At 45.5% G+C, this 27,261-nt stretch overlaps 1 protein-coding gene across 7 annotated transcripts; it reads left to right on the forward strand.

The window, feature by feature from the left end:
- NCMAP (non-compact myelin associated protein) lies at positions 1–27,134 on the forward strand. 7 transcript variants are annotated; one of them, XM_083456372.1, is made up of 5 exons: positions 4,280–4,707; positions 16,815–16,909; positions 21,303–21,398; positions 23,384–23,468; positions 24,800–27,134. In XM_083456372.1, the coding sequence occupies exons 2-5, from the start codon at positions 16,879–16,881 to the stop codon at positions 24,945–24,947; spliced, it is 360 nt and encodes a 119-aa protein (XP_083312498.1). In that variant the 5' UTR covers positions 4,280–4,707; positions 16,815–16,878; the 3' UTR covers positions 24,948–27,134. The 7 variants fall into 7 exon arrangements, with proteins under 7 accessions (XP_083312497.1, XP_083312498.1, XP_083312502.1 ...); XM_083456376.1 differs by lacking the exon at positions 16,815–16,909 and adding an exon at positions 6,997–7,089 and having other exon boundaries at positions 4,292–4,707; XM_083456375.1 differs by lacking the exon at positions 16,815–16,909 and adding an exon at positions 6,997–7,077 and having other exon boundaries at positions 4,292–4,707.
- Positions 27,135–27,261: the final 127 nt, after the last annotated feature.

Genomic DNA, 27,261 nt, shown 5'->3' on the forward strand with positions numbered 1-27,261 from the left:
GTCGGGTAGGATCAAGCCTCAGCTCCTCAGCTGTAAAATGGAAATGAGACGTTGTGAGGCCAAACAGAACAACCAGTGTAATACATTTTTTAAAAGTGGACCCTGGAACCACGGTGGTAAGTAACATTCCCTGGGAACACAATTTTCAACTGAAAATACACGTGGACTCTTGAATTAGAGTATGGAACAAGATCCTGTTTAAATCTGTCTCTGCCAGGGTAAGAGGAAATGCTACAAAAATTATATATTGTTCATACCTCACCATCCCCACCATACTCTCCACAGAATAACAAAATGGCTTTCTCAGATGTGCCAGAGGGGTGTAAACATATGAGTACATTTTTTTGGTCACATGTGGTGGCCGTGTTGAGACGTTGCTATGTTCTGGAGGGATATATTTTAAGAAATCAACAGCATTACCACCCTGTCATTTTTATCTAGACTGGCTCTCTTACACAGATTTGATGGGTAACATAAATTAGTGTACCAAAATGACCTTGTGACATTCCCCCTTGTTGCTTGGCATCATGAGGTATGGAACTTAGCAATGATGGGGAAATTAACGCATAAACTTAAGGCTTGAAGAAAATGATTTGGAGCACATAACTTTTCTGACACGTGACATTGTCTTATTACACACAGTGCAAAAAAAGAGAAAGTCTGCAATCATCCGGCCACCCACAGCCAACTGCGTCTGAGTACTTTGGGTTGGCCCCTGTAATAAAAACAATAACAATAATGAATACTTTACATGATTTTGAACCTTACCTGTGTAATTGTTTTCTATCCATTGTTATCATTTGTTGTTTTTGTTTTTTTACTAAAAATTAATAAAAACATTTTTTAAGAAAAGTGGAAGCTGCAACAAAATGTTGCAGTGCTCCAGCCACTCCATTCCATTCTCTCTTCCTTAGTGGTCTCTCTCCCACACACACACCGCAAACAGGCAATCAGCATTTCACAGCCACTGGGCACACCTGGCCCTTTCGGGATAGTTTCTCCCCCTTGAGGGAGGTTTCCACCCCCCTACACACACCACCCTTAAAATAAAATTGTACTTCTTCAAACTTCTGCAGTTCCCTGAAACTGCTGATACAGCTGTAGCATGCCTGGATTGTACTGTTTTGGCTATATTAACAGTGGCACTCACCACTTGAACATCAGAAGTAAAGGGAAGAAGAAGGAGTCTTAGTAAGGGTGTTCAAGTCATACTGACAATAGTTCTATTTTATTAATGTTAAATAATGTGAATTAATTAACATTTAAAAGAAACATGTTATGTATTGTATTATTATAGTCAATACAAAAGGACAATGCATTTCCCAAAGTCTGAGAACACTTCACATTTATTTTATTTTTAAAATCCTGTATTTTGCCTTTTCTAAAAGGCTTACAGGATGGCTAAGAGTGAGAATATCCAATAATACAAAAAAAAAAAAAAAAAGCAGAAGGATAAAAATGCTGGAAAAACACAAATACAACAGTGACACTTATGAATAAAGTATTAAGAAACAATAGTTATCCCCAATCCCTATAAGGTCTAAGAGTGTTGCTTAAGGCTGCCCAACAAATTACAGTCCTACCTCAGGTTACAAACACTTCGGGTTACAAACACTTTGGGTAACAAACTCCGTTAACCCAGAAGTAGTACCTCAGGTTGTGAACTTTGCCCCAGGATGAGAGTGGAAATCACGCGCCGGTGGCGTGGCAGGAGGCCCTCATTAGCGAAAGCGCACCTCAGGTTAAGAATGGTTTCAGGTTAAGAACATACCGTACCTCCAGAACGTATTCAAGTTTGTAACCCAGGGTAATGTAATGCAATGCAATGGCTAAGGTGAAATTTAAACCTGTGACCTCCCATCCCACTCAGAGGGGCCTGACAAGATAGGAGAGTGGTTTTTTAATCATACATCTACTTGTGATCCCAAAACCAGCAAAGGAGGAACAGGATTTCCTCACTATGTGCCTGCTTCCACCTTGCTCTACATAAATCTCTGTGCTGCCTTTCCATGAAACTGATCCTCAAGGAACCATACAAGAACAAACAAACAGAATGATTAAAGATGGAGGGCCTTGCTATAGCCAAGGGCCTTTGGAGTGGCTGTGCCAGCATTGTGAAACCCCAGAGCTATTCCGCTTCCACCCTCTTTTCTTTTCACTAGCCAGGGAAGATCTAGCTATTTAGGTCACCATGCCCATAACATGCATTGAATGCATGCTTACAGCATGTGGCTTCCCTCAAAGAGTTATGGGAATGGTTGCTTGTTAAGGGTGCTGGGAACTGTAGTCCTGTGGGGGTAAACTACAAGTCCCAGAATTTTTTGAGGGAAATCATGCCTGTTAAAGTGGTATAAGCGTGCTTTAAAAGTATGGTATGGATATGGCTAGGGACACGGGTGGTGCTGTGGGTTAAACCACAGAGCCTAGGACTTGCCGATCAGAAGGTCGGTGGTTCGAATCCCCGTGATGGGGTGAGCTCCTGTTGCTCGGTTCCTGCTCCTGCCAACCTAGCAGTTCAAAAGCACATCAAAGTGCAAGTAGATAAATACTCCGGCAGGAAGGTAAACGGCGTTTCCGTGCACTGCTCTGGTTCGCCAGAAGTGGCTTAGTCATGCTGGCCACATGACCCAGAAGCTGTACGCCGGCTCCCTCGGCCAATAAAGCAAGATGAGCGCTGCAACCCCAGAGTCGGTCACCCGTTGCTCGGTCCCTGCTCCTGCCAACCTGGCAGTTCGAAAGCACGTCAAAGTGCAAGTAGATAAATAGGTACCGCTCTGGCGGGAAGGTAAACGGCGTTTCCATGCGCTGCTCTGGTTCGCCAGAAGCGGCTTAGTCATGCTGGCCACATGATGCCGGCTCCCTCGGCCAATAAAGCAAGATGAGCGCCGCAACCCCAGAGTCGGCCACGACTGGACCTAATGGTCAGGGGTCCCTTTACCTTTACTTTATGGATACGGCCGCTGAATCACTTCTTGCCTATCTCTGAACTGAGATGGAAGTTCCGTTTTAGCTGAGATTGTGAACTTTTCCAGGGTGTGTTTGTGTTTTATGATTTTATTACTGAGTTATGACTTGCTCTTTAATAGTTTTATAGACTGTTGTATTACACATGTGAGTCCTATGGTAGAAATAAATGCAGGAGAGAACTAAATAGAACAAATAAAGACACTGGATCAATATTCAATGTTAGTTGTAGAGCTACTTCTTGCAGTGGGTTAAACCACAGGGCCTAGGACTTGCCGATCAGAAGGTTGGCAGTTCGAATCCCCGCGACGGGGTGAGCTCCCGTTGCTCGGTCCCTGCTCCTGCCAACCTAGCAGTTCGAAAGCACGTCAAAGTGCAAGTAGATAAATAGGTACCACTCCGGCAGGAAGGTAAACGGCGTTTTCGTGCACTGCTCTGGTTTGCCAGAAGCGGCTTAGTCATGCTGGCCACATGACCCGGAAGCTGTATGCCGGCTCCCTCGGCCAATAAAGCGAGATGAGCGTCGCAACCCCAGAGTCGGTCACGACTGGACCTAATGGTCAGGGGTCCCTTTACCTTACAACATTAACACCCTAAGAGTTATTGCTTCTCCCATAGTCACAGTATGAGATCCTAGCCCAGCTCAGGCACCACTTGCCCTGGTCTTTGACCTTCTCACTACCAGCCAGGTGAGGGAGTGAGCCATCCATTTGCCCTCTGGCACAGAGCAACTTCCTCTCTTATACTAACCACACCTACTCAGGGGCCGTTATGGCCTTGCCTGGCTAATTCAGCAATGGGGTCCTCCACTGATTTTAACCCTTGCTGGATCCAGGAATTAGAAGGGACTCTGGCATACAGCCTAACTCCCTGCCTCCCCACCCCCATTCACATCAATACATATTGGAGAGGACAAGGTCAAATGAAGATGCTGGTCTCCCTCCCGATCTCCTTTGGGAGGTTGTGGACTCTCCTCCCTCTAAGCAGAAGTTGGATGGCCATCTGTCATGGATACTTTAGTCGAGATTCCTGCATTGCAGGGGGTTGGACTAGATGACCCTTGAGATCCTTTCCGACTCTATGATTCTGTGCCTGCGTGCGATCACGCCTGAGGAACGTGTGTATGCGGGGTCGGTGGTCATTGGCGGCCCCCACATAATGCTGAGTCCATTGATTTCCGCGGGTCTACTTCAGATACCACGAAGGTTCGCTACCACTCATTTAAGGACTGAAATGCAGCCGATGTTGTGGGGAGGGGCTGAACATGCATGTAACCCCAGCGCCTGTGGTGTGGGGTCGGTGATGACGTGAATTCCCGCCGCGATGGCCAGAGGGCAACGCACTCTGCACATGCTCAAGGGAACGCTTATTCGCTTCTCTTCCCCATACGCAGGAGAGGCTTCTGTAAGCAAGATCTGGGGCAGCGCAATGGAGAGGCGGCTTCTCCCCTCCCTCGCCTCTCATTCCCTCTCCCTCTCTCTGCAGTGCCCACGGCTGGGGCGGAGGAGGAAGAGGGCTCGGCACTTGGCCCTGCCCCAGCCGGATCACCTGAAAAAGAGAGCGAGAGAGAGAGAGAGGAGGGCGGTGGGTGGGGCCGGCTGCGCAAATACGCCCGGAGCGGGCGCTGCTGCTTCTGCCGCCGCTGCCAAGGGAGCTGAGGGTATTTGGCCGAGGAGCCGATGGCAGAGCTCGCCCGGAGACCCTCCCGCGCCGTCTGGTAAAGGCCGGGCTCCCCAAGAGCAGGTGGGTGCGCGGAGAATCGGGGCCACGGGAGGGAGACAGAGGAGGAGTCCCCAAGCCGGAGCTTCCGAGGAAGCGCGCAGAGGTTTGCGCCCCGGTGCCCGTCCCCTGCGGGCCCGCGGCGGGAACTTGCTTCGCGCTTCGTTGGGGACGGAGAGAAAGTTCTGAGGGAAACAGGCTCCCGCGCAAAACACGCGGAGGATCCGGCTGGAAGAAAGCTGCCCAGAGGGGATCCGAGCTGAGGCGGATCACCTCGACAGGTGCTGGGAAGGTGGCAGCATCCGGCCAGAATTTGATATAAGTAAAAAGGGTGTGTGTGTGTGAGAGAGAGAGAGAGAGAGGGAGGTGGCTTTATCTACTTAATTCCTTTTATGTGTGGCTTTAGGTAGACTCTTGAACCTGGACGTTTCCACTTGTATGGTGGGTGATGGAGAGGAGGTGTTGCTGTGACTATTCTGTATTAGTAGTAAGGGATGCCGAGCTTCCTGCAACGCAGGAATCTTACTAAAGCATCCCTGAGAGATGGCCATCCAATCTCTGCTTAAAACCCTCCCATGGAGGAGAGTCCACCAGTTTTCAAGAGAGTCCCTTCTAAGAACAGCTCTTACCTTCCAAAAGTTCTTGTCCTTGGTGGGTTTTTTTTTTTTAAAAAAATGAAAATATTACTTTATTTATTATTCACTTCTCACTAGGAATCACAAAGCCATTTTCAATGCAATAAACATGTACAGAACAATTGCATGGATAAATGCAGGTGAAACATTCTCTCATACATACATACACTTAAAACATTTGCAATAGAACAATTAAAACAAACAGCAGCACGTATCAATTCAAATCCAGTTCGGATACCATCTGCGATTAAAACATGTGCTTGGAAACCTCCTGTAATCCTGTGACTTTTTATACCACAAAAGTTCCAGGCTTATTTTTTGTACCACTTTCATTGGCCTATAGGAGAAATATGCCCCTGCAGACTGCAATAATGTGGTAACGTTGAGAAAGTACCACAGAATAACTAATAAAGAGGAATGACATATGGACGGTTCAGTATAAATGCACCACAAATGCACGGTGGTTGTGTCAATGACATGTTGCAGAATACACCACTCTAGGGGCTATTTGAGCCTAGAGCATGGGTAGGCAAACTAAGGTCCGGGGGCCGGATCTGGCCCAATAGCCTTCTAAATCTGGCCTGTGGACGGTCTGGGAACCAGCGTGTTTTTACATGAGTAGAATGTGTGCTTTTATTTAAAATGCATCTCTGGGTTATTTGTGGGGCATAGGAATTCGTTCATTCCCCCCCCCCCAGTATAGTCTGGCCCCCCACAAGGTCCGAGGAACAGTGGACTGGCCCCCTGCTGCAAAAGTTTGCTGACCCCTGGTAGAGTTAAGAGTGAAGTGTTTGTTATTGACTTGCGCTCTGGTCTGCAGGTATACAAGAGGACCCTCAAGGTCATTCCTTCTAGCCCTACAATTCTATGATTCTATGATTACCTTGCTAAAGCTAAGCAGGCTTGGATTCTAATCAGTCCCTGGATGTGTAACTAACTACCTGCTCAGGAACCAGATGTTTATGCCGCCTTGGGTTCCATGACAAAAGGCAGGATATAAATGTAAGAAAATAAATGCACAAATTATTTTTATTCTGGGTGCACGCTTGTGCACTGTCTCTGGGGTTACACAGTTTTCTGGATGCAATAGAGTTTGGACTGAGGAGCAGGGGCAGAAGGAGGCTGGTCATTGCAGGGGGTTGGAGTCCCTTCCAACTTTTGCAGGTGCCACATAATATTCTCTCCACAAATTTCAGTGTGGCGTTAACTACTCTCTGGAACTCTGTGCTAGGCAAGACTTTCATTATATTGTTTTCAACACCTAAACACTTCTTTTGCTTAGGTATGAACAGGTGCTGCTTGGGGCAATGTGAGGGAAAGGCTTTCCTGTTGAACTTCAGCTTGTTACACAGCAAATCAAAGTACAAGGGTTCTGACATGCATACGCACAACACACACACAGAGATGGCAACCATAGAAATTAGGAATACAAAAGCACTAAGGGCAGCGGCAGAAGAAAATGAAGAGAACAGGCAGTTGCTGGCAGTAAAAAAAAACCCACAATGCTGATTTAATAATCCTGTAATTTAGTGATCCTCTGCATATCTGCTCAGAAGTAAGCTCTATAAAGTACAGTGGGACTTACAGGTAAGTGTGTATAGCAGGGGTGTGAAATCTCAAGCCTGGGGTGAATGTGGCCCTCTAGGCCTCTTTATCTGGACCTTGAAACTCTCCCCAGGCCACACCTCTGTTGTGCACTCTGAGGATTTTTGCCTGGCTGGAATGTGTCCTTCAACTTTGGATGGAGCTTAGAGAGAAGGTGTATGTAAAGGTAAAGTTTACATGGTTTACTCCAGCCACTTTTGCATTTGATCCCTGCCACCACTGGTGTGTAGCCCTAGGAAGGTTTATTAGAAGGGAATGTGGACCTTGGGTTGAAAAAGGGCCGACACCTCTGGTTTACAGGACTGTAGTGTTAGTGTTTAAGGATGCATATCTTGGTGGCTGTATTTTCTTAACCAAAGATTTCAGTCCCAGTCATTTTCGTTACTGAAAAACATTTGAGGTATTTGTACAGCATGTACAATTAACACGGCAACCTTTGATCTCAATGCTCCAGCTGTTCGGGGAGAGGAAATTAATGTTAAAGCAGTGTTGACTATAGCAGAGATAAGCATATATGTACAATTGAGACTTGAAATCACTTTCCACACAATACTTTACAGATCTCACAATTCCCATTGACTTCAGTGGGACTTACTCCCTGGTAAGTAGGCATAGGATTGCATCCCTGGTCTCTTTTTGGGTCACTCTTCATGTTATGCTCATACTTCACCCACACCCAGAAAACAGCCATTTTTTATACTTTGTCACTAGTGAGTATTCTCACCACGGCTTGACTGAAACAAGAGACATTTAGCTAACTAACACTGCCATTCTGTGCACAGTAAGTAAGACCCACTGAAATCAGTGCACTAACTTCAAAGAAACAACCATGTCATTACTTTAACTCCAGCTGTGAACATCGCAATGTTTTTTTAGCTGAATCCTGAGAAGGAGAGCTGCTTTCTGGGCTGCATCTGCGCTGTTAATTTACCCTCTTTACCAGACATCATGACTTTCCTAAGAGGTGCCGAAAGTTGGGTGGAGATTCCTATTCCCTTTGGAGAGCTACAGTTCCCAGAGATTTCTGCAAGAGTATTGGGATGCCTGCATGTTTTTGTGGCTTGGGGGGGGGGGCAAGAGATGGGAGTACGGATGGGCAAATCTGACTGTTTTGGTTTCTCTCAGTTTCTCATTTTTCCTACTTTAGGTTCAGTTCTCCACAGTTCCACATCAGCATTCAAGTTTACTAAAATAAATCTCATCAACATTTTAATGCAAATTTCTCCTAATATGCACATATTTGCAAAGCATTTCCCCTTAATATAGTTCATTTTTGGATATAATTTTATCTAATGTATATGCATTTTTATGCACTCTTTACCCTTGTATATGCATTTTTGTAAAGTTAAAAAGGTAAATGACCCCTGGATGGTTAAGTCCAGTCAAAGGTGACTATGGGGTACTGCACTCATCTCGCTTCAGGCCGAGGGAGCCAGTATTTGTCCACAGATATCGCTCTGGGTCATGTGACCAGCATGACTAAAACGCTTCTGGTGCAACGGAACACCATGATAGAAGCCAGAGTGCACGGAAATGCCATTTACCTTCCCACTGCAGCGGTACCTGTTTATCTACTTGCACTGGTGTGCTTTAAACTGCTAGGTTGGTAGAAGCTGGGAAAGAGCAATGGGAGCTCACTCCTCGTGCTGATTCAAACCAACCTTCTGATCGGCAAGCCCAAGAAGCTCAGTGTTTTAGACTACAGCGCCACCAGAATACCTGCCTTTTTGTAGACATTGATCGGCACTACAAAATTTGGAGAAGTTCAAATGTTGATGTGTGTGTGTGAACATGAACTGAATTAAATTTCTTCCCTACCTGGAAAGTAAGATGAGCCATCCCAAAACATTTAGCTGCCTGAGGCAATGGAAATATGTTTTTCTTTTCTTTTTTCTGGACAGCAGTGGGGCACTATACCTCCACTGCGCCCGTAGGGAACAGGCTAGTTTGGGGAAGGAGGGCAGACCACATGAGTCCCAGGACCTGTACTCCCAACAGTGCCAGCCAGCATAGCCAACGGTCAGGAATGATGGCAGCTGCAGCTGAACATCATCTGGAGCGTCACAAGTTCCCCACCTCTGATTGTTAAGTGCTGCTTCCACCTCCATTTACGGCATTCTGAGAATACCATACAAAATATGTCTAGTTAATGTTTAAAACTTCTACCTTAAGGCATTCTCTCATGCTGCTATGAAAACCTCTTTTTGGCACTCTGGAGCTAACCATACAAGCTCATTTTCGCCACCAGGTAAAGCCAGCCCAAATCAAGGAAAATCAGAAGTGTCTGGTTTTTGTTTGGGTTGGAATTAAATTTAAAACGACAAAACATCATTGCTAGCAAGATTGGGAAAACATTTTACGCTTTTAATTCTTGTTAGCAGTTTCTCACTTTTGCATATCTATTTCTTTCCTTCTTTGTCTTGGCATAAAACATTACAATAGTGGTATGTTTATTCTGGAGCCTGTTCAGCGTGTAAAGGCATTTATTTGTTTAATTTGCAGTATTTATTACATGCTACCTGGTAGCAGAAGTTATTTGGGTGTACAAGCCAAATTAAAAAGAAAAAAAAAACTGAAGTATGTTTAACTCTGGTCCCCTCCGCCCTAAATGTGAAATCTAAACGAGACTGAAAAAGACAGTAGAATAATATCAGTGTAAAATCACCTACAGAGAATAACACCAGTACCAAGGATCTGAGGAAGGGCTGTAGCCTGGTTATAGAGCATCTTCTTTGCATGCAGAAGATCCCAGGTTCAATCTCTGGCATCTCCAGGTAGGCCTGGAAGAGAATCGTCTCTGAAAACCCTGGAGAACCGCTGCCAGTCAATGTAGACCAGGGCTAGCCAGTTGGGTGCCCTGCAGATGCTGCTGGACTTCAGCTTTCATCCTCCCCAGCCAACATGGCCAGTGGTCCAGGGATGCTGGGAGTTGGAGTTCAGCAACATCTGGAGGTCACCACATGAACTATCCCCTGGTAGAACTACCATACTGAGCTAGGTGAACTAATGGAATCTCTTGATATAAAGCAGCTTCCTGTGTTCTGAAGGCATCAAGGTATCTTAGAAGGGACCCTGAGGATCATCTGGTGCAGGGGTTGGCAAGGACCTCGCCTGGACCGGTACACGCCACTGGAGATCCCTCCATGGGCCAGATCACACGTAAGTGTGCGCGGCTGCGATTTCTGGTGTCTGCGTCTGCACAAACATGATTTCTGGTGCCTGCACAGATGAGATTTCCAGCATCTGAGCATGCGCAGACACGATTTCCAGCATCATAGAAGCGAGTCCCCGCGCCAGTTTAGCACAGCACGGGGGGACTTGCTGAGTGGGTAGCTTGATTCGGGGGCGGCTCAGGGGCCGGTTAAATGACACCTGTGGGCTGCTTGTGGCACATGGGCCTTAGGTTGCCCACCCCTGATCCAGTGCAACCCCTGCAATGCAGGAATATGCAGTTTTACCTTACAGGAATCCAGCCTGCAACCATAGTGTTATCAATACCACACTCTAACCAGCTAAGCTATCAAAGGCAGAGTTATTTTCTCTTGAGAGAAAAGAAGCCTATTTATTAAAGTATCATATACATATGCAACTTATAAATCCACAACAAAATAATGCATTTTTTAAAAAAGTACATACTGCAATGCATCCAATAACATAAGACATATGTTTCATTGTACTTTGTTACTCCTACATAACAAACATTCTCCACTTCTCTATGAACAGATTATTCTGTCTCCTATCCTCTCTAAACCTAACTATCTTTGTTAAGATGAAAAAGGTTGGGGAAAATTCAAAATCTACCTGGTGCGAAATTATCACCAGATGAAGGTGCAGGGCAAGTCTTTTTAGGGAGTGCATTACATAAGGATGCATGGAGGAGAAAATCGATTCCGTTCACACCTGAAGGTAAACCAACTAAATTTACAGCTTCCGAAACAATGTGTGAACCAAAGCACAAACATCATTTGAAATCTGCATGTCTCTCAGTTTTGCAGTGTGGTTTTCCCACCAAGGAATGTGAACAGAAATGCATATACTGTACTGGGGCAAAGTGTGCACAGAAGTTTTTAAAATAGTGCAAATAACATGCAAACATGCATTAGTTTGCAAACAAAAGTATATATTAGACAAAACTGCAAACCAACATGTGTATATTAGGAGAAATTCACACTAAGGTGCTCATGAACAATTTTTTAAAAATCTGCAAACTGGTGTGGAAATGTAAAGAGCTGAAGATTCGAAAAATGAGAAACCTAAAAACAGAGACTTGCCCATCCTTAGCTGTATGATAGATGATGTCTGTGTGTGTGTGTATGAAAATGATACACGAGTAACGTAAAGGAGTACTGTAAGGATAGACAAGTTTTTTGCTGTTAAGAGCCACGTTGCCCTGACGTAGTCTGTTGGCACCGCTTGCAAGCTGTGGGTGGAGCCAAAACTAATAATGGTAAAGGCCACCCAATTTCTGTCTGTGTCTTTGTCCCTTCCCCTCCTCCACCCCCCCATGGGCTGCCAGGGAAGGGACAGAATGCTCTTGCTGACAGTCTGAACTGTTCACTTACAGAGGGCTTTCGAAATTAGGTTGCGGACCACAAGGGTTCCCACCTCTGGAGCAGCATACTTGTTTGAGTGCAGTGTGATTCCTCTGGCACTTCGAATACGCCCTTTAGTTAAGCCACACAATGCTCTGGGTTCCACGACTGCAAAGAGGGCATTGTGATCTCTGCGGCAGGAGAACAGAACCCACGTTTTTGCATTGTTGTGCACTGAAACTGGCTGCAGTCCACCTCTTTGGGGCAGGAAAGAAACATGAGACCGATGTGAAACTTCTTGCTTTATTTGGCTACTGAACCAGTGGCCTCTCATATTCACCGTTACGTGAATTGAGATAGTGCCATAGAAAGCAATTCAGGAAGTTAATGTTATCTCCTGGTGGATTATACTATGTTACAATATGTTTTTGGTAACAACTTCCCTCCTTCATCTCTGAGGCCGGCAAGGAGTCCATTGTTTTGATTTCCTCTGTTTCAGAATGGTGAAAAGTGCTTTATGCTCCAAGGATGAAATAACATCCTAAATGGTTTGGAGGCTGCAGTCTTTCAAGGGTTGCTTCACCTTCTGCATGTGCCTGTCCCACCCAGTGTGGTAGATGCTCCAAAACAGTGGCGTAGCGTGGGGGGTGCAGGGGGGGCCGGCCGCACCGGGCGCAACATCTGGGGGTTAGGGGGCGCAAATCCACGGGTTAGGGGGCGCAAATTACTTGCCTTGCCCCGGGTGCTGACAACCCACGCTACGCCACTGCTCCAAAAACTTTGAGGTGTGGCGATCAGAACCATACACAGTATTCCAAGTGTATCCACTAATTGCTGGACAGATTACTGCTGTGTCATTGTAAGTTTAGCCCCTTCCTTATTCCACTTTGAACCAGCTCCTCTTACTTTACCTGTTGGTGTGAGTCATATGACAAAATAAAAATGGGAGAGAAGAGAATTTCCAGTTATGACTATTACACTCTTTGGGCCAGGTGTTTCCTGCCATAAATAACCAGGAAGGTTTAATTGCGATTTTATAAGGGTTTGTTGTTTTTTTTGCACCGAAGGAGGCAATAAGGAAATGAACAGCATGCACAAAATGGGACCAACTTAGGAGGAAATCATTAAGCCACCCAAATTCTAATTAATGTCCCTAGACAAGAGAAGGCTAGTTTGCTTGCACTCACCTAGTCTTCTGACCTGCTCCAGAATGTTCGTGCTCTGGAATCGTATGTATTCTTTTTCTACCATGCATATATGTTTTTGCAGCATGCCGAGATTGTGCCTACTAATGGGGTTTCCTTACCAATGGGTTCCTTACCAATGGGTTTCGTTTGGCTCTGCTGGTTGTTGCACTTGGAGCTTCTGAGTGTAAAATGAATTTTGCTGGGGTCAACTGAATTCTGAAAAAAAGTTAATAACTGGCAGTGAAGTGTGCCTGTATGGCTTCTAATCAGTACTTTCTTGATGACAAGGAGATGTTCGTTTTGAAAGTAGTAATTATTTGATGGGAGATGCAATCTGAAATCACTTGCGTACTTTGTCATTAAGGCAGAAATGTGTGCACTGGTGCTTGCTGGCCCATGCACCTATCTTGTAACCGAATGCATAAGAAACCATGTGAAAAATATTTGTCTGAGTTTGATTTGTCTGAGAATTTTGTTACGTTTAGTGAGTTTGTATGGGGCTTTTCCGCTGCTTGATAACAAAAACTGTTACTTTGCGTGTTTCCTTATTTGCACTGGTGGCCTGGAATTTAAGGGCTGGAAATGAAGAGCTAAATTTGTGGCTTAAATCTGAATGTCTTTTTTAGTTATGGCTTATAGCAAAACAATAAAAATACTACTACTTGAATGTACAGATGTACTTTTTAAAATAAAAGAGGTGGCTGTGTTGATCCAAAAGGGGAGAAACCCATAAGGCGATATGCAAATAAACAGTTCTGCTAGTGCAAGCAATTTCGGTTGCTTGATGCAATTGACTAGCGTTAACCGGAGTTCAACAAGGGCCTTTTGATTTATGCACATGGAAGCCTGTTTTTTCTTTAAAAATAAAAAGATTGAACAGACTCATAAAAGACGTATTCTAGCAAGGAGAAAGCTAGATCTTTTCTTTTTGACATTTGTTTTCCTTGGGAGCATGTAAGGAAGAATCATAGAACCATCGAATTGTAGGGTTGGAAGGGAGCATGAAGGTCATAGAGTCCAACCCTCTGCAATGCAGGAATCTTTTGCCCAATGTGGGGCTGGAACCCATGACCTTGAGATTAAGAATCTCATGCTGTACTGACTGAGCCATCCATCATGAGCGTTCTGTCATGTAAACCTGAAGTGGCTTGCACAGTCTGAAGTGGAGCAGCCCAGAGACATCAGTTTATCACCTCAGTGAGAACTAGTAGCTCTTCCAGAACTGTGTGTATGTGTTGCAACATGTCATGGACACAATAATAGTGCATTAGGGTTTGATTTGTACTGGACTGTTCACAAAATCATTCCGCTTGGTTGCTCTGCAGTGTTACTGCACTGTTGCCATCTGGAGGGGTGCTCTTGCGCAATAGCGCAACAAAAGTGGGGCAACACTCCCCCTTCCTCCTGTAACATTTGTGCTATAAGAGGTTACAGGATTTCAGCAGGAAGTTACAGAGCATGCAATGACTGGAAAGTAGCACAAGCAGTAAGGACAGCAGGATCACATATAACCTTCCTGATGCCATCATGAACACAAATCGTCATGGACACACAATAAAGGGGCTGTCCAGAGGGGCCTCATATCTTCCATTGGAGGGTGAGATCAGACTAAGGCCACATTCAAAAGTACTGTGATACACTTTCAACAGCCATGGCTTCCCCCAAATAATCCTGGGAGCTGTAGTTTGTTAAAGAGTGCTGAGAGTTGTTCAGAAACCCCAATTCCCCTCACAAAGCTACAATTCCCAGAATGGTTTAACAATCCCTCTTCACTTCCAGAAACTTTACTTCTATGAAAAGAGTCAACGGTTTGTTAACCGTTAACAAACTACAGCTCTTGGGGGGGGGGGGGCATGACTGTTTGAAGTGGCACCACAGCGCTTTAAATGCATCCCAGAGTTGGGTTTTGTAGTGTGTGCTTAAGTGCTGAAGGGAGTCATGCCGATCCTCCATCCTCCTCTTTGGACTGTAGGTCAGCTGTCAAATTAATGTGTAGGCAGCCCTTGATTAATAGGAGGGTGGTGAGGCCTACCTGTTGGGTGCTGTGAGGCCTCTCTGGTAACTACAGGCCTGAGGCAGCTGCCTGTATTAGCTTGACCCAAAGTGTAATAGGAGAGGGAATGTTAGATGGGAGAATGTTTACACTAGGAAGCCAGAATGGGCTATTGGGTGCAGCAGGCTCCACCTTGCCTTCAGGGAGGCAAACATGAAGCCAGCAAAGCATAACTAGGAATGGATGTCCCCCCCCCCCACTACAGTCCCCCCCCTCTCTCTGAGGAAGAGATATACTCAAACTAGGTAAAGGTACCCCTGCCCGTACGGGCCAGTCTTGCCAGACTCTGGGGTTGTGCGCTCATCTCACTCTAAAGGCCGGGAGCCAGCGCTGTCCGCAGACACTTCCGGGTCACGTGGCCAGCGTGACAAGCTGCATCTGGCGAGCCAGCGCAGCACACGGAACGCCGTTTACCTTCCCGCTGGTAAGCGGTCCCTATTTATCTACTTGCACCCGGGGGTGCTTTCGAACTGCTAGGTTGGCAGGCGCTGGGACCCCGCCACGGGGATTCGAACCGCCGACCATGCGATCGGCAAGTCCTAGGCGCTGAGGTTTTACCCACAGCACCACCCGCGTCCCACTGTACTCAAACTATTCTCATGCAAAATCTCTCCGCAGCTATGTTTTGTTTATTTAAAAGCATTTCTAAATTGCTTAAAAAAGTTAAAAAAAACCTCTTAAGTGGTATACAATATTTTTTTTAAAAAACTAAGGAGTCGTAATCACAGAATTGTAGAGTTGGAAGGGACACCAAGGGTCATCTAGTCCAGCCCCCTGCCTACAGCCATCCCAGGGTGGGCTCTAAACCACTAACCTTCTGGTTTAGCAGTCAGATGCACTGACCCAACTAACCTTTACTCAGATTAGACCCATTGAAATTAATGGACATTAATAGTCATCCCGGCCATTAATTTCAATGGGTCCACTCTGAGTAAAAGTTGAAAACAACCCAATATCATAAAAATACAAACTGAAACCTATGAAAAAGCTGGATAAAAACAGATTAAAAAAGAACAAAACAATCATTCGGAGGACTCGTACACATAAACCACGGTCCATTTTTTATGGGTCAGGGGAAGCCTGGGCAAAAAGTTGAGTCTTTATAAAATGTCTGAAGCTGCTTCACAAATGGCAGAGGGAAGCACGTGTAGTATAGGGGCAACAGCAGAAAATGCTTCTAAGTGAATGGCTTTATGTTATCAAGGCCGTGGATGTGTCCTATGTTCCTAGGACTATCACAGCCCTTTTCTGTTTGACTCTCGTGCAGAGGTGGGGAACCTGTGGCTCTCCAAATGTTGCTGCCCTGCCCAGCCCTGCCCAGGATTCCATTTCTTGGTCATGATAGCATGGGACAAAGAGACAAAACCCATGAACCAGCTTACAGTTAAAGTTCCATAAAAAGGTAAAAGGTAAAGGGACCCCTGACCATTAGGTCCAGTCGGAAACGCCATTTACCTTCCCACCAGAGTGGTACCTATTTATCTACTTGCACTTTGACGTGCTTTCAAACTGCTAGGTTGGAAGGAGCAGGGACCGAGCAACGGGAGCTCACCCCATTGCGGGGATTCGAATCACCAACCTTATGATCGGCAAGTCCTAGGCTCTGTGGTTTAACCCACAGCGCCACCTGCGTCCCCTTTAAAGTTCCATACATAGTCCTAATTGGAGAGTAGTTTGTTTTATTGCATTTCTATCCCACCTTTTCTCCAAGGAACTCCAGGAGGTGTACATGGTTCTCCCCCTCATTTAATCCCCACAACAACCTTGTGAGGTAGGTTAGGCTGAGAGGCAGTGACTGGGCCGAGGCCACCCAGTGAGCTTCATGGCCAAGCAAGGACTTGAACCCTGGTCTTCCAGGTCCTAGTCCAACGCTCCAACCACTACACCACTCTGATGGCTGGACTCAGTGTGCGCTATAAGTGGTCTATTGTGCATTTTTGATGGATTCAGACAAAGGTAACAAGGGCAATGACTGTCCTCCCCATCCCACATGCACACACCCTCGCCTGTGGCCAGTTTCCACACACCCAGTTGCTTGTTTTGGCAATCGGCAGCGGTGCTCGGATTAATAATCATAATAATAATAAAAAACCTTGGCCTCCTCTCTCCCGCCGTCCAGGAAATGCTGCCCAAACTGACAAGCCTGTTGAAAGGGAGAGTCAACTCAGCTCCTACCCAAAGAAATGGCTCCTTTTTCCTTCCTGAAAACACCTGGTAGGTCAGGACAGGGGTGTTGGGAGAGGGCAGGCTGACAGATCCGTTAGCAGTGTCTTTCCCCCGCAGAAAGGTGCAAGATTGAGAGTCGGGTTCCTGTTGCGGGAAGAGAAGGCAGGTGCTTTGTGGAGGAGGAGAGGGCGAGCGAGTGAGTTCAGTCCAGGAAGAGAAAAAGAGTCTTTATATTCAGCATGAATAAGAAGGGAGGCAACGGCAGTGGGTGGGTAGATAGGTGGGGGCTTCTCGGTGCTTACTGGTACCAATTTATTTTAGCAAATGCTGGGTTGTGGTTAGAGAGCCAGCCCAGTGAACCATTCTGCCCCTCCTTTAATTTTTTTGCAAATATAGCGGGGGGGGGGGGGAGAGAAAGAAAAATAGTTTGTTGTTGTTGTTTAGTCATTTAGTCGTGTCTGACTCTTCGTGACCCTATGGACCAGAACACGCCAGGCACTCCTGTCTTCCACTGCCTCCCACAGTTTGGTCAAACTCATGCTGGTAGCTTCGAGAACACTGTCCAACCATCTCGTCCTCTGTCGTCCCCTTCTCCTTGTGCCCTCCATCTTTCCCAACATCAGGGTCTTTTCCAGGGAGTCTTCTCTTCTCATGAGGTGGCCAAAGTACTGGAGCCTCAGCTTCAGGATCTGTCCTTCCAGTGAGCACTCAGGGCTGATTTCCTTAAGAATGGATAGGTTTGATCTTCTTGCAGTCCATGGGACTCTCAAGAGTCTCCTCCAGCACCAGTAAATGGACACTAACAATAAAAGTATTTCATAGATCCTAACTTAAACATAAAAACTGCCCTTCTTAATTTATATGTCCTACCAGATTGATAATTATAAGCTATGGGTTATATCCGGTGCTAGTCCTACACAGAGTAGTTCCGTTGAAATTAATGAACATGACCAAATTATTATTGCTAAATTTATTAGGTCCATTAGTGTCAATGGTCTTACTCTGAGTAAAACTTAGTTGGCTACAGCCCTATACATTCAAATGCAGGAAAGGCAGTGAGATATGCAGACCACTGAGGAAGTAGATGGTGGCTGTTTATTCTTACAGCCTTGCAGGAGAAGTCTCTTTGCACCAATAAGGGCTCTTTCATTCTCCGTTTGTTAGTTTGCACATCATAGGAATACAGTTTAAGGGTGTGTGAACACCTGCAAACAGCAAGGATTTTCCCCAGACAGCAGGGCCTTACAAAGGCTTGCAAGAGAAACCAAAGGAGCATCTAGTTCAGCAGCCTGTTTCTCACTGTGGCCAAGTAAAAGCATCTGTGTGTTCAAGACATATTGCCCTTGTTTAACTAGTTAGGATAACTATAAGATTTCAGCTATATTGCAAGTAGCGCAAGTCAAAAATTAAAGAAGCAGTTGAACAGCACATGTAGGTCAGTGGTGGGGAACCTGTGGCCCTCCAAATATTGTTAGATTGCGAGTGTTGTGTTCTGCTCTGACACTGGAACCCCCAGGGCAAGCCTGGTCGAAGGTTGCTGGACCACGGACAGCTCCAAGTGCCTTTGAAGATGCTTTGGAAACTGCAGGTGGTGCAGAATCCAGCAGTAATATTTTCTAAAACCAGATAAAAGCAATACGAAAACAAAACACAGCTGCCCATCACAAATAAAACTCGGTGTACAAATCCAAACATTTAAAATGAAGAGTCATATAGATATTAAATAGCATTGGGGACAAAACTGATCAGCTGCCAGTGGCTGAGGATAGAGTCATCCACTATTTCTCTCTGGAACTGACCCAGTAAGTAGGAGTGCAATCACTGTAACATGGTAGCCCCAACTCTCGGAGTTGGTACAGGAGATACTGTGGTCATCTGAGCTGCTTTGAGCCATAGTTCCTCTATCCAGCGTCTCTCCCTGCAATTGGTACCCGAAGGCAAACATCTAGGAATGCATGAATCTGTCAATTTCAAATTCTCTCTTTCTCATTTTCCAATTTTAAATTCACTTCTTCGCATTTCTACTTCAATTTGTGTTTGTATGCAGTTTTGCTTAATACACACCTTTCCGCAAAGCAATTTCCCCTAATAGTTTTTGTGTGTTATTTTCATTAATACGTGCATTAATTTGCACACCTTACCTTTTGAGCACATTACTTGGCTAGAGGACTGCATTGCAAAGTTCTAAGAAGCGTGAATTTCAAAGTATGGCTCTGTGTTTTGGTTCGCATGGTGTTTTGGAAAGTGTAAACCAGATATATTCACCTTTAAATGCAAACTAAATTGAATTTCTCTCCCCTCCCTACACAGCCTTCAACATGAAAGCTCCACCAAGCTTGTGTGTGAGTAGCCCTTACACCAGCTGCCTTACAATAATATTTATCCAGCCTTTTCCTCCGGCTTCCCATCATGCTGGCCTTTCCATGCTGCCACCCTCTTGCAAGAAGAGCACAGTCCCTTGACTCAGCCCCTTGCTGCATTTATTTCCTTATTAAGTGAGAACTGGGTTTCCAGAAGCCTGTTTTGGACTGTATTGGATGGAGGTAAAACCACCACAGATCCTGCTTTAGGAAGGTGCAGCCATCTCTATGTATCGGACAGGTTGAATCAGGAGAACTGCGAACTCACAACAAAAACCGTATATCATAGGGTTGGTGGATTTGGAAAATAGAACATTGAGATTTCAATTCTTCTTTCAAACGAGGGAGAGCGGCGAGGAAGCGTGGGGACGTATCCCCGACCACAGTAGATTATCATGTTACAAAAGTAACTCAGCCTTGGACACACAAAGGCGCCATTCACTTAGAGGAGAATGACCTAGTTATGGATTCAGGGCCTGAGTTATTTTCATTTTTGCTTCTCCCCATTTTGGCTAGAAATAGCAAGGCCGCTTGGACACAAACAACATTGCAATTCAAAGCTTTGAAAACTGGGGGCAAAACTTCAGAAGAAAGCCAACATTCTCGCAGGCTGCCAGCAGCTATCTGAATATTCCCATTTTTATTTTGCAGAAATTGGATTGGTTGAAATTCCACCTACAGAACAGTCATTGTAGAGCTGGATTCACGGTCCTTGGCAATTGTTGCATTTGCTTTACTGGCCCTTTCAGGCTTTGTACTGAGGATGGTCCCCTGGTTCTTCACCTCCCAAACCTGAAGTTTTCACCCTTAAGCAACTGAAGAAGACTTAAGCTCTCTTTCACTGAAATGGGTGTGGGTGGGGTTCTTGGCAGAGTCACAAACTGGGTCAATTTCCTGCAAGTAATTGTAGCTCTGGCCTAGGCCAGATTGAAAATTGAGCATTGAGGTTGGAATGCTTGTTGATTTCAGAGAGCTAACAGCCATTCACAAAGAAGAATCCCCACTCACAGCTCAGGTAAACAGTGTTGTCAAGTTTTTGTGCTGTTTCGGAAAAAACTGCAAAACCTTGTTAACCAGAAGGTACCATGGGATGAAAGAAATCTGTCCAGACTTGTAGCCACTTGCTCAGTAGCCTGTGGTGGGTAAGAATCTCCCCCAGGCAATGGGGCAGAGAAGCTTTTGAGACATAAAAGAGAATTCATTCTTTCCTTTATGCCATTTGTATATGTCAGAGGTGGCTAATGTGGTGCCTTCCAGGTGTTTGTTTGTTTGGTTTCTTTATTGCATTACGGTCTCTCCAAGGAGCTCAAGGTGCCATACATGGCTCTCCCCTCTCCTAGCCACCACGGTCACTTGGACCTCTACTGACAAAGGTGTAATTGAATTGTCACAGGCTGTACTTTTTTGCATTTCACTGCTATCCCTGCCCGCTCCACTCACTGTGAGACTGTTTGCTGTTTCTGTGCCACTGCAAGTATCAACAAACTTTGCAATGCTAGAATGATTGCATTTTCATGAATGACTGTTCATGCAAATGGACTCTTAGCTTCTCTTTAGCTTTATATAGAACGGCCAACAGACTTGCTTTTTGTATTTGATTGGCATTTACATGCTTTTACTTATCCCCCCACCAATACAGGTGTCTCTGTGTAGGAATGGATCTGAATGGCATTCTTACACTCCATAGTTTGCAATGCCACATACTTCACTGGTGACTTACGTACATGATGGATTTGCTGTGGACAGGTTCTTTTCAACCAGCTGGTGTGTGTGTGTGTGTGTGTGTGTGTGTGTGTGTACGTGTAGCATTCCCGCTGTTTCTGATGTTTCAGCATGAGTGCCATTGCCGGACTCTGGAGCAGGTTTACGGACCACATAGGCAGAGAAGGAATCTGGTTGCGCTAGTCTGACGCCACTCACACAGCGTTAGATGCAACCCATTATCTGGATAAGACCAAAGAGTTCTGTATATATTCCGCTATCAGGCATTGGCCCAAAGAGTGACCTCCTTGCACCTGTTTTGTTTCTCCCCTTGCTCGCTTTGCACAGTTCTAAAATAGCTCTTGCTTTCTTCTGCCTAGCTGGGATCAAGATGACGACAGCTGCGCCGGTGTCTGAGAATTCTGTGTTTTCAACAGATGCAGCCACAAAGTCTCAAGACCAAATCCTTTATCAGAGTAAGATAAATGCAAAGCTGACATTTTGGGGTTGCATGCCTAAGTTCTGCATGTTTTTGAACAGGTATTGTGTGAGGCGTTTTAAATGGGGGAAATAGCATGGTAGTTAAAAATAAGACATCTCCCGCTCCAGGACCACTCTCCTGATGAAACAGCCTTTGCCAACCTGGTGCCCTCAAGATAATTTTGGACTGCAGGTCAGCCCCAGCCAGGATGGCCAATGGCAAGAAATGTTGGAAGTTGTCCATCACCATTTGGAGAGCATCAGGCTGGCTATCCGTGGGATAAAAAATTTGGAAGGAACCACTGACAGCTTTTTTAAAGAGATCAAAAAATCACAATGTAAAATCCAGTCCTGGATCTCTCAAGTCACACCTATTTCAGTCCTAAGGAAGCTGTTTTTCCTCTGAAAATAAAGAGTCACTGACACAGATTCAAAGGATTGACCCTACTATCATTGTGCATGCTCCAAGGAGATACAGTGGTACCTCGGGCTACATACGCTTCAGGTTTCAGACACTTCAGGTTACAGACTCCGCTAACCCAGAAATAGTACCTCGGGTTAAGAACTTTGCTTCAGGATGAGAACAGAAATTGGGCAGCGGCAGCAGGAGGCCCCATTAGCTAAAGTGGTGCTTCAGGTTAAGAACAGTTTCAGGTTAAGAACGGACCTCCGGAACGAATTAAGTTCTTAACCTGAGGTACCACTGTATTACAGTCTGTTCTTTCTCAAAAGGAGTTTGTGATTAAGAAATGGGGAGTGTTTGGTGGTCCTATCCACGCTCCTGAGAAACTGAAAAAGTCAAAGAAAATAATAATATATATATATATATATTTAATCACACTGAATAAGAACAAATAAAGACAGGTAGTTCAACACAGCCTACATTGCCTGGCAGTGGCTCTCCAGCATTTCAAACATGAGTCAGTCCACCCTTATCTGGAGATGCCTGGGATTGAACATGGGACCTTCTGCATGCATAGCAGATGCTCTACCACTGATCTAGGGTCCTCCCCCCCCCTTTAAGCTACCTTATATTGAGACAGACCATTGGCTGATCTAGTCCATTTTGGTCTACCTTGACTGGCAACAGCTCTCCAGGGGTTCAGATGAGGGTATTTTGCAGCCCTACTGTGGCATTTGCCCCTAGGATGCGTCAAGGAAAGAGTTAAAAATGGGTGTGATGTGATTGGCCAGTGAGAATGCGAGGGGGGAGTAAAAGATAGAGTGGGAGGTTTTGAAAAAACAGTTGAGGTCTGGGGGTTGACAGTTGAGGTTTGGGAGTTGAGGTTTGTCAGTTGGGAGTTGAGGCTTGGGTGTTGAAGAAGGAAGAGGGTGGAATACGCAGTGGGTTGGTTGAGTTGTATTGTGAGAGAGTGAGAGGAATTGTTAGGGAGTTAGATAGATAGTTGGGATCAATTCAGTTTGAAGTTGTAGGAACTAAGTTTTAAGAAACTGACAAGAGAAAAATAAACCGAAACCATACGCTTATTCCTGCACTTAAAAATAAACTTGATTATTTGTTTATGTTAACAACTGTCTGGACTCCGTGTGTCCCCGTGAGCAGCGGGGTGGTGGCAGCGAAGAAAGCAACCGCAGTGGTGGCACAGGGTCAATAGACCGTGAAACGTCCAGGGGCCCTGTGTGATCGCCACACCTACCGAGATGCCAGGATTGAACCTGGGACTGTCTGCATGCATAGCAGATGCTCTACCACTGAGCTATGGACCCCCCTGAGCCCTCAGGTGTAACTAAGGTATCGATCTCCCTGGAGACACTTTGAAAATCCAAAACCTTGGCTGACCCCCATTCACTTTAGTATTGAAGAATATCTGAAGAAGTGTGCATGCACACGAAAGCTCATACCAATAACAAACTTAGTTGGAAGGATTTTTTTTATTTTGTTTCGACTACGGCAGACCAACACGGCTACCTACCTGTAACCAGCACTTTAGTATTGTTTTTCTTTCCTTCCTCCTGTTAGGTTCTGGAGCGATTGTGGCAGCCATTGTAGTTGGCATCATAGTTATATTCACGGCAGTTCTCCTCTCGCTGAAAATGTATAATAGGTGAGTCAGTGACTTGGCTTTGGGCTCAAGTTCCTTTGAATTTTCAAGAGAACAAGCAGGCTGTGGGCAGCGTTCCCTGTGTTTCGCAGGTGTTTCCACGGGATCCGCTTCATGTTTGTGTTTGTGGTGCGGCTCCACAGCCCGGTCCTGCAATTTTTGCTTTTGCAAGATCCTCACTTAGAGGCGATATGCCGTACAAGGGAGACCCAAAAGGCAGTATCCAACTAAGCTCTACTCAGAGCAGACCCACTGAAATCAGTGGCCCTAAATTTGTCAGGTACTTAATGGATGTATTCTGAGTAGGACTAGCATTGCATTCAACCCAATGAATGGAGAAGAGGGTGATATGCTGCTGCTTTGGGGCAAAATATGCAAGGGTGATCCAGTGAATAGAGAGGAGGGTGGAGCTTAGTGGCAGTGACCTAAGAGGCAAAATGCATTATCAGCTGCCTCTTTTGATGTATTTAAATGGACCTGTTTTGTGTTATCTTGATCACATGGGAGCAGCTACAGCAGGGGCTGCTTCGACAGCTATCCAGTAAACCAGGACAATGGAGAAGGGACCAAGAATGCACATCAGGGTTGCTCCCTTTTAAGAACATAAGGAGCTGCCTTTATACTAAGCCAGACAGTTCATTCATCTGGCTCAGGACTGGCAGTACAGTGGTACCTCAGGTTACATATACTTCAGGTTACATATGCTTCAGGTTACAGACTCCACTAACCCAGAAATAGTACCTCAGGTTAAGAACTTTTCTTCAGGATGAGAACAGAAATCATGCTCTGGCAGAGCAGTGGCAGCAGCGGGAGGCCCCATTAGGCTAAAGTGGTGCTTCAGGTTAAGAACAGGTTCAGGTTAAGAACGGACCTCCGGAATGAATTAAGTAAACCCGAGGTACCACTGTAGCTCTTGAGGTTTTCAGGCTGGATTTTTTCCTAATCCTGTCTAGGACCTTCTGCAGGCAAAGCCTATGATCTGCAACTGAACTGTGGCCTTTCTATTCCCATCTTCTGGGAAGGGCAGCAGTGTGGCAAGGGGGAGATGCTGCATCATTTGACTTTGGGAATCTTGTGTTCCTGGAGTGGATAAATCCTGTCCAAATTGGCCTGTTTGCCACAGTTCAGGCTGCAGGTAGAGGGTTGGTGTGGCACAGTTCATCGTGTGGGAGTTCTGATCACGCAGCATGCCCATAAGAGGCCAGAGGATGCTGTAGGTTTCCTTCCCACCTTGGGCAATAGTGCAGAGGAAGGGGAAATGGATACCATCCTGAGACATTACGTCAAGACCCGTGAGCCCTGACATAATGCAGTGTTTGCTTTGCTCCTTGCAGACGCATGAGGACAAAGCGGGAGCTGGAACCGAAGAACACCAAAGCCACAACCCCCTCCACGCTGGGGCAGGACACCAGTAGTCCCAGTCGTACCACAACGGTGACGTTCGTCCCCATGGACATCCAAATGCCAAACAGAAGGCCCTGAGGCATGAGCGCCACAGAGGATGACAAATCAGACCCAAACATGGGCCTTACAGGCTCTGGGAAGACCTGCGATTCGTCAACATAAAGGAAGTTAAAGACTGGAGCTGCTAACTGGAGTTGCACTGTGACCAGCTCTCCACGTTTCTGTTTCTTTAAGAAAGGAAAAGACCAAGATTCTCAGGACAATGGATGTCACCCAGTCGCAAAAGTGGCATCTTGTCTCTACAGCTGCGGATACATAAGGGTAGCTGGTGGCAAGGCTGCCCCTGTAGTTGGATCGAGAGATGCCCTTCCACCGTTTTCTGCTGCTTCACATTAGACTCCTCATGGCCATGGATTCTGAGCGGTCCTTTGCTGGTTGGAGATTCAGAAGAGGCAAAGGGAACTCCCATCCACCCAAGGCTGTCCATACTGTTAGGCGGAGTGAAGTGGCTGCCTTAGGCAGCAGGTGCTGAGGGATATGGAATGGGAGCAAGGTATTCGAGGGCAGAGCTGTGACACAAAACACAGCCTTCGCAGCATCCCCCAAACTAGCCTGCTCCTCGCAGGTGCTAGTGTCAGGAATTTAGGGTAGGGTAGGAGGAAATGGCTTTCTCCTGTTCGTTTCCCATGAGAATGATGCAGGGAGCCGTGGTAAATCAGTTTTCAAAGCCTCCTCATGCCCCAAATTAAAGAGAAGTTTATACCTTCAGTAGCATCGCTCCACTTCAGATTGAGTACCAGGGAGATGCTTGGCTGACTCTTTTCCCGTGTTCAAGGAGCTGTGCTTTGTCTTTTTACCCCTTGTATGGGGAGCATTTGAACATTTGACCTCTTACAAGGAGAAGAGAAAAGGCCACCTAATTGATCAGGGTAGCTAGAGCAACTCTCCTGTGAGGATGTTAGCATGCTTGGGGCTTAAATAGTTTAGTGGGGGCAAAGGCAATGTAGGCCATTATAGAGGTATTTAAATTATGCATAGTGTGGAAAAAGAGAAGTTTTATTTCCTCTCTCCTAACACTTGAACCTGGGGGCATCTAATGATGCTGAAGGGTGGGAGATTTAGCACAGATGAGATGACCGATGTACAATGCAGTTAAATTCTGGAATTCATTACCACGACATCCGGTGATAGCCACCAATTTTGACAGCCTTAAAAAGGGATTAGGTAAATTAATGGAGGATCATAGAATCATAGTGTTGGAAGGGGTCCCAAGTGTCATCTAGTCTAACCCCCTGCAATGCAGGAATCTCATGCCTGTTAGTTTCCCCTCCTTAGTCTCCAGGTTGCCCTAGTAGAACTCAGCAAGAACAAGGATGGAGACAAAACAAGAATTGATTGGCTTTGACTGTGACTGGCTCTGGCTCCAGCTGCTGTTGGCGTCCCTTCCTTCCATGGGCACCAGCCACCACTGGATCTGTGGTCAGGATAGGGTAGAATTTGATTCAGTTAGCCCAGGCTTCCTCAACCTCTACCCTCCAGATGTTTTTGGCCTACAACTCCCATGATCCCTAGCTAGCAGGACCAGTGGTCAGGGATGATGGGAATTGTAGTCTCAAAGCATCTGGAGGGCCGAGGTTGAGGAAGCCCAAGGAAGCCTAAAGGCAAACCCACCTAATTTGTATTTCCTAAAATACAAGAACCAAAACACAGCCACCCTTCACAATTCTATGAATTTTGTAGTGCAGCTCTACAGCTGAGTACTGTGCAAAATAATTCATTTATTGTGCATAAAATGTGTATGCTAGTGAGAATAACATACAAAAATGCATTAGAGCATTTGTGTATATTGGGTAAAATTGCATACAGACGGGCATATTAGGAGAAATTCACACAATAATGCTGATGAATTTTCATGAGGCCTTTACAAAAAAAATACAACCAGATGTGGAAAACGGAATTGAAGATTGGAAAAATAAAAACTAAGAGAAATTAAAATCAACAGATTCACCCATCCCTAATCTGAGATGGTTGTGTGAACTGAACACAATTAATTCAGCATGCTTTTAGGCTGCAGTCACTTCCTAGGATATGACACTTATTGATCTACACAAGGTTTACTTCTGATTAGACATGTGTAGGCTTACACTGCAAACGTATTTTACCATTCACGTGTCCATAAATTATGTGATTTGTGACCCACCTAAAAAAAGATCATGCCACATCCTTCTGCTGAAATTCTAACATAAAAAGAATATCAGAAAAGAAGTGAAATTCTTCTTCTTCTCCTCCCCATCCTTCACTGTAAGGACCCAGAATGGGTTACAACATTAAAACACAATATTAAAAACAGTTTAGAACTTACAATCACAGAAATAACCTGGGTCCTAAAAAT

The sequence above is a fragment of the Podarcis tiliguerta genome, assembly GCF_965153285.1.
Source record: "Podarcis tiliguerta genome assembly, chromosome: 8".
Classification (NCBI taxonomy): domain Eukaryota; kingdom Metazoa; phylum Chordata; class Lepidosauria; order Squamata; family Lacertidae; genus Podarcis; species Podarcis tiliguerta.